Consider the following 8,074-nt stretch of genomic DNA (forward strand, 5'->3'; position numbering starts at 1 on the left):
GGCAGAATCGAAAAGAGCTCACCAAAAAATCTTAGGGAGGGTCCCACTGTCTGCCACGTCAGCACCACGTCAACAATGTCAGCAAATCGATGCCACGTGACGACGCCTAAATATAGGAAGGAACCACGTCAGCGCTAACTGGACGGATCAAGTCGAGTCCAGGCGCGGGTCTGGCGGGTTGGAGCAGATGGGGTCGCGGGTGGACAAGCCTAGGCGTGACATGTGGAAGCCTCTGAACTGATGATCAAATGCACAATCCGACGGTCTGAAATGAATCTGGAGAAGAGAAGAAGCTGGTGATGGCAGCAACTTACGGCGACGTTCTAGGACTCGTTGAACTCGTGGCGACGAGACGAAGACGATGGAGTGGGTGGTGACGAACCAACACATCGGAAAGAAACGAAAATCAAGAGCAAAGAATATTGCCGGAAGTGAAAACAAAAAGGTTATGGACCAATTGTTGCTGAAAAAAAAATAACCTAATCTCTTGATATCATGTTAAGAATAAGAGAGTAATCTCAAATAATGTATTATTCAAGTTGAAAAAAAATATAATAATATACACATGATATATATATAGCTGTTAGTAGAATTAAAATAATAAAAATATAAAATTTTACAATTAATATATAGATACATTATATAAATACAAATAATATTAATTGATCTAATTTAATTCTAACATTCTCTTAACAAAATCTAACTATGTTGGTACCACTGTGATTAGAATGAGAATTTTGCTGCGTTAGTTCTAAAAACAAAACAAAAATTAAATTCACCATAGGCCGACATATGAATAATGTTGCGATTAGCAACAAAAAAGCTACCCAGAATAATTTTCCTATTAGAAACAATCATGTAACTCTTTTCTCTTTCTTTTTTCGGACTGTTATTTATTTTTTTCTTTTAAAGAAAGTTTTACTCGACAAAACATAAAGCCTGTTTATGACTTTCAATGGAATGGGCTTAGGGACCATTTATGAATGTTTAGTTGGCGTAAATTGTGGCCTAAAGCATCATTAAATTTGGTCCCAAAAGATTTTGAACCTTAAGGTTGGTAAGATAATTTAAACAAAAAGGTGGCCAACAAATTCTTCTTTTTTTCATTTGTCTTGTATTTGAATTACCATTAAATTTTTCATTGCTACTAAAAGTTCTAGCTTATTCCCCAAAATAACTGGGTTTTATAGCTAAATCAGGTTAAAATTTAAGTTTAATTTTGATATATTGATAATATAAAAATTTTATATAATAATTCAATCATATTTATATGTTTAGACAAATTTTTAATAATAAATTTAAAACTTAATTATTTTTATTAATATAATAATATATAATTAGTTGTATGTATAATTTTTTTTATCAACTGTATATGAAAATTAAATTCTCAAAAATTTAAAGTTGTATGTATAATTTTTTTTATCAATTGTATATGAAAATTAAATTCTCAAAAATTTAACTCAAAAACTTTTCTAGAAAAGATAAATCTTATTCGAGTAAATGAGTTGTACTCCAGCCATTATTTTCTGTTTCAGTTAGAATATGAATATCCTTTTCTCTTACAATTGAGGATCAATATCTTTTAACCAGCACCATGCTTTTGTGTATCAAACACACGCAGAGCACTATTAGTCTAAGTGAGTTGATAAAATTGAGGGACAAATACTAAAAGTATTAACTTTATTATATGTTATTAATTTTATAACTAAAATATATCGTATATTATTTTTTATTATAATTAAAATTAAATATCTTTTTAAAATTAAAGAATTTTTTTACTATTTCATTTTTTTATTCCATTCTATCTCTCTTATGTTATTATTAATTTTATAAATTTGATTATTAAAATATCTATTATGATATTTTTTAATTATAATTAAAATTAATAATAAAATATTAAAACTAAAATTTAATAATTAAAATATGTCATATAATTCTCTCTCATTAAAATTAAGATAAAATATTTCTGTCGAAAATTAATAAAATTTTTTTATTCTCTTATCTATCTTTTTACCTTTCTTCATTTTTCTCTATCATTTTCACTTTACATATAACTTATAATTTATATTTTATATTATTAATTTGACAAATCAAATATCATGAGATAATTTTTGCTACAATTAAAAAAAAAAATTCTCTAAAATTAACAAACTTCTTCTCTCCTTTTTCTTTGTCTCTCTTTTCTCTCTAATTTTCTATTTTTCTCTATCTTTCTGTTCTACAAAAAATAAAATAATATAATTTAAATAAATTTATAAAATTATAAAAATATATTAAATTTATAATTATACAAAAATTAATTATTTTTATTTGTATAACAGACTTAACACATAGTCAAATATAAAAGTAAACAAATTAAATTATTTCAAATTTTAGTAATAAATATTAAAATTAATTATTAGTAAAAAGTTAAATTCTTTCACATGAAAATAATAACTAAAAAATATATTATTTGATTTTTTTTAATCTACAAAGACCAATCTTCTTAGTCGACTGAGACTTTTGTTTTCTATGATCTTTTTGTGAAAATAATTTGATTCTATAAATTGTGTCAATCTATAATGTCAGAACAAAACGAAAATAATTTTAAAAAAATTTATATTCTCGTAATGTTATTATGAGCAAAAATGCTAGTAATCACAAATTTATCCACATATTTAACATACATAATAATACTAGTAGAACCTTACAGCAAGTAAATGTATCATTGAATAATAAATAAGCACAAATTTAACAACTCATTTAACACACTTGCAATAATGATATTAATGAATCCTTGAAACAAGTAAATACAAGTAATTTTTTTCGTCGAATTAAATATAAATTGGTTAAACTCATGTAAATTAAAAAGCTATACAAAGATAATCCCCTATAAGATTAGCTTTTAATTATATTTACATGAAAGAAGAAATTGCGAGAAAAAATATCAATTGTGCGACACAGCATTGTGTTTTATTGAGCAACTGAGACAACTCTCAAAATTGATTTCTTATGAAACTATAATCACTAATGGCTGAACAACAATCATTACAAAAAAAAAGTATTATTATATGCACCTGTGGCTTTTTCTTTCTATTGTGCTATCAGTTAACATTACATAAAATACAGACACCCCAGAATGAGGGGTAAAAAGAATGAATTTGAATATGGGATTCTACTTCTGTGTATTGGAAAGGAACATACAGAGTCACATACATGGGCACCGCAGCAGCTCTTCAAACTTATGTGTTCTTCCAATTTCTGAGGGCCATGTACAAGTAAAAATATCACCAGATTTGATTCACCTCATCGTTAGCCGAAGTGAAATCCTGAAGACTTGAAAGAACTGTTAGATAGATTTGGCAGTTTGAGAGTCGCAATAATGCCGCCTGCTAGAGCACATATCGATGCCAAAACAAAGGCAGGAACATTGCCGCCACCAAAGAGAGCATCCCATGGACCAGAACCAAGGGATATGACCATCTAAAGAAATCAACAATACGTTAAAGAAGAATTTTGACAAATAATTCTAACTAGTAAAATACAAATGATCCCATTAGTGAGTGAGGGACAACCAATATAGCCTACTACTACTAAAGTCCAAGATAAAGGCAACCATCGATTGGCCACAGTGCGATACCATCCATACACCACAAAAGAAAAAAAGAACATGAAACTGGTAGGTAATAACTGAAATCGGTAACAAGATAACGGGAAAATCCTACCCAGGTTCCTTTAACAAAATTTACATTCTCTTGATCTTCACAATGTTATTTTTAGATAGATGGGTCCTTCAGTGATATTAAATTTTAATTATCCTATCATTAATTACAGGACTGGAATTTTATCCAAAAAATAATGATGACGAGAACAAAAAGATTAGAGGATGAAGGCGGCTCTTTTTAGAGTATGGATAAAGGTGTTAATTGCATATTAAAGATCAAAACACCAAACTTCACATAATTAATATTTCACTGTGAACAGACATACAAATGGAACTTGAAATCAAACTTGCAATAATAATAACACTATTTTTTTCAAAGACATGATTATGTCACTTCAAAAGAGTCTAACCCATGAATGGACTCATAACAACAATACTTGAGAATAATAAATTACCTGTGGAACAACGATTGCAAGATTTAGAACTCCTATAGCCAATCCTGCACAACCAATTGGATGTCATGAAATCATAAACTTATCTTAGCTGATCAAATATTAAGCACACATCTTCAGCATTGAATACTAACCTTGGCCACCACCTGAATCAGCAGTCAGCTCCGCTGTGACAGCAAAGGGAACACTATAGGTAATCTGCAATCAAAACATGGGAAATCTATCCTGTCATGAACTTTCAGGTATGTTAACGGAACTAAGCTAGAATTGGTAGAGAAGATTGGTTGGGTAAAGGAGGAAACTGGCAAAGTGAAGAGTTTGGTGCCACAGCATTCCTAGGACTTACCGCAAGAGGAAAACCAAGAAGAACAAACACAACCAAGGAAGCAACCTTGATTCCTTCACTTGCTCCAATTACATGTTGAATACCTCCAGGGTGATCTTGGATGGAAATCAGACTAATTATAGCAGTGCCAGCCATGCAAACAAAGACGATAAAATTGCTAACAGCCCATACTATTCTTGCACCCATCCAGTTACACATTGGTTCAATGAAAAACGAGCTAATTCCCAGGACAATCTATCAAGCCATAAATGCAATGTAAGATTTATGATTACACAGGAAGAAACAAAGTTAATTTAAAATAAATAAGTCACTGATCATTATTGGTAAAAACTTCGTGACAATTCTCTTCAGAAAACCCCCTCCCCTTTTCTTTCTCCCCTGTTTAAAAAAATGATGCTCAAATTGTGAGTTCTTACTGAATTCAACAGCAAACCAAATGCACCTTCTCTAACACCTTGATCATAAAGACCTACTTCAGCAGAGCTCCCTTTAGGATCTCCATGATAAACTTCCCTCCCCATCCAATCCGTATCAAACAGAAAGAAGGGAAACCATGACAACTGCAAGTAACAAAGGTCAAAGGGTTGAAGGAAACATAAGAAGGATCTCAAGTGGGATGCATATGCACAAGCCAACCAACATTCACAACCATTTTAGAAATGCAGAAATGTATATAATGTATGTACTGCAGTACCTACCCAAGTAAGAGCCATTACAACAAGCACTGAGTGCATTGCAGGTGGCAAATGCCTTAAACTTGTCAATAAGTTTACTAATACTGCTCCAGGTCCATCCATAAAGTTTTCATTATGATCTTCCCCAGCTTGCAAATTCTCATGTTTTAGCTCTACATCTTTCTCAATGTGATCCTCATTTATCTTTCCATTGATGTCATTTGATAAAGGCTTTGATTTTGAGAATTCAAAGCCATTTTGTTGTTGTTCATCCAATAAAGGATCAGAATCTGATAAGCGACGATGCTGAGTTGTAGTAAGCGGAACCTCATCAGCAAAATATAGGGTGACAAGTGTGCATAATGTCAAGAAAACCTGCTGACGTTGTCGATTAGATTCCACTAGTGAAAAGTAACTATACATAGATTTAAGGATTTAATTTTGATATGATGATAGTACAAAAAGTTTTGTGTAGTCATCCTATTATATGATGTCCTAACAACAAACACGTTAGTCCTTTATATCCACTACTCTGAAAGTCATATATTCTTATATGATCTGACAATATATAAAATGATATCAGATAGTAACCCACCACAGCAACAAGAAATGCGGCCTTAAGATTGCCACAGGCTTCACAGCAAGCTCTATTTGTCAGGAAAGGGAACCATCTGCTCAGGTAAGAAACAAATAATATCAATGAGCAGAAAATAAGCATTAACTTCAAGTAAAACCTATACAAATTACAAATATGGTAAACAAAGCATGCTTCTGTAAAAGATAGAATCCTCATTCTTCTGAGAGACCCTTCACAAGAGTTGTTCTACACCATCCTAAGGATCCCTTCTGTTATAATAACTCTTCAGCATATAAATGTAAAACAAATTATTGTGACTTGTTTCAAACAAATTGATTTCATAAGGAAATCTGCTAGATGGCTTTAATTGCTAGAATTACATGCCATGACTAGTGACCTTTGCATGAATAAGGGGGCTTATCTCTACATTTCATCATTGACAAAATGCCATTCTCAAAGGAACATGAGCAATGAGTTTTATGTAGTTAGCACTGTGCGAAATATTAGCAAGGCCTCACCTGTTCCACTTTCCACTAGCACCAGCAGAATATCCCAGGATATTGCCAACTGCCATCCATGAACAAAATATAGCATTTGCTACATTGCGTTGATCAGGACCTAATAATAGGAAAATTATTGTATCATGATGTTTTGTCGATATCAAGAAAGTATTTAATACAAGATGAAAATCAAGAATCCACATTGTGATTGTTGAGAACGTGAACAAAGAAAGCATGTAAAATAAGCAAGTTCTACCTGAAAGATCAGCCAAAAGTGCCCGAGCTGGCCCCTACAAATTAAAATTTGAAAACATAAAAGAAAACTTACGTTCTTTCATCAATATAAAGATAACAGAAAGAAGCACATTCTAATTCTTTGACCTTACCTGCACAGTGTTGTTGGCAAGATCCAGCATCCAGAACCCAAGAATAAATACAAGAGCAGCTCTTGTTCGGGTGCCTTTAAATGTGCTAGAATTTCAAAAATATAAAATTCATTAGTATTTAAGTAGGTTCATAGACGTGAAATTTTAAAAGCAGAAGTGTGGTAAAACTAAAAGAGTAAACAAGAATGAACAGATGGCAAGGGAAACCTGCAATGCTCACTTGTATCCCCGAATAAATATCCAATGTCTGCAGAAAACCCAATTAATATCACCTACATTTCAAGACATAATTTAGCTAATGTGAAATTAAGTGTCAAAGTAACCCAGATGTAAACAATAAGGACCACTGATGCTTACAGCCAAGGAAATCATAAGGGATCCTGCCAGAATGAATGGACGCCTTCTACCATACTTCGAAGTACATTTATCACTCCATATACCAACACAGGGTTGAACCTGTGACAAAAGGTGATACAAATTTGTAATTCGCATGTTTAAATCAATCCAGTAACGAATCATAGATTTGTCCAGACCAACACCCATATTCCATAGATAGATATATGTTATAAAGTTAATAAACATTCAGTGGAACGGCATAGACGCTTGAATATAATTTAATGGAGCAAAAGAAAAAAACAGGCATGAGAAGAATTTTAAAGAAAATTAATATAAAAATTTAAAAATAAAGCAAGACTATATCACCTACCACAAGGCCAGTAATGGGGCCACAGAGCCAGATAAATGAAGAAAATGCATGTCCTATACCCAACGTCTGCACCAAAAATGAGTATACAGTTAATTGGAAAGCTGAAGATAATGCTATAAAGACACATTAAACATTGACAGCAAATTAGTTAATACCAAAAGCATATATTAAAAAAAAGGATAATTGTCCAAAACAAGTCAAGCAGAAAACCATGCAAGCAGATACACCTCTTATGCAACTAAAATAACTAAATAATAGAAATACTCCTCTGAGGCCAATTGCAATTGATCCGCTTAGAGCTCAAGAGAATCTGCGCAAAAAACAAAAGGAAAAGAGTATCACAATAACGGGTGCGTATTTAATAAATCCCCAGAACTTAAATCAGACGAGCACATAACATAGGTACACGGTAGAGCTAACAGCATTATACTTTAGCCTACTATGCAAATTACAGAATGCAGGTACAATAATAAAAGATAGTGCAACGAAGCTTTCCCGTACAAACTATTAAGCCTATATAGAAATCTATTTATTGACCCGTACAAATCAACTAGCTTCATCTACTGTTTAAAATCACAAGCTCGCAGCCATTATCCGCTCTCAAAAAAAACCCAGTAACCCTCAATCACCGACCGTAGCAACTAGATTCTAGCAACAGCAAACAAAACCCAAAATTTCAATTCCCATACTCTTTTCAAAGTCAGCATTCACTCCAAAAACCAAAACCTCCCGAGGTTTAGCAACATGCCCCCATTCTCTAAACAATTGAAGGGAAAAAAGAACTCAGAAT

At 32.1% G+C, this 8,074-nt stretch overlaps 1 protein-coding gene across 1 annotated transcript; it reads right to left on the reverse strand.

The window, feature by feature from the left end:
• Window positions 1-2,911: 2,911 nt before the first annotated feature.
• Window positions 2,912-7,415, reverse strand: LOC107481095 (sucrose transport protein SUC3). The gene is made up of 13 exons (XM_016101309.3): window positions 7,285-7,415; window positions 6,936-7,034; window positions 6,786-6,850; window positions 6,579-6,663; window positions 6,449-6,482; window positions 6,211-6,310; window positions 5,711-5,786; window positions 5,140-5,490; window positions 4,858-5,001; window positions 4,442-4,675; window positions 4,230-4,293; window positions 4,099-4,142; window positions 2,912-3,462 (listed from the first exon to the last, which is right to left on the reverse strand). Exons 2-13 carry the CDS (start codon window positions 6,948-6,950, stop codon window positions 3,292-3,294), a joined length of 1,383 nt encoding a protein of 460 aa, XP_015956795.3. The 5' UTR covers window positions 6,951-7,034; window positions 7,285-7,415; the 3' UTR covers window positions 2,912-3,291.
• Between the last annotated feature and the right edge of the window lie 659 nt (window positions 7,416-8,074).

Source organism: Arachis duranensis, chromosome 3 (assembly GCF_000817695.3).
Source record: "Arachis duranensis cultivar V14167 chromosome 3, aradu.V14167.gnm2.J7QH, whole genome shotgun sequence".
NCBI classification, from domain to species: Eukaryota; Viridiplantae; Streptophyta; class Magnoliopsida; order Fabales; family Fabaceae; genus Arachis; species Arachis duranensis.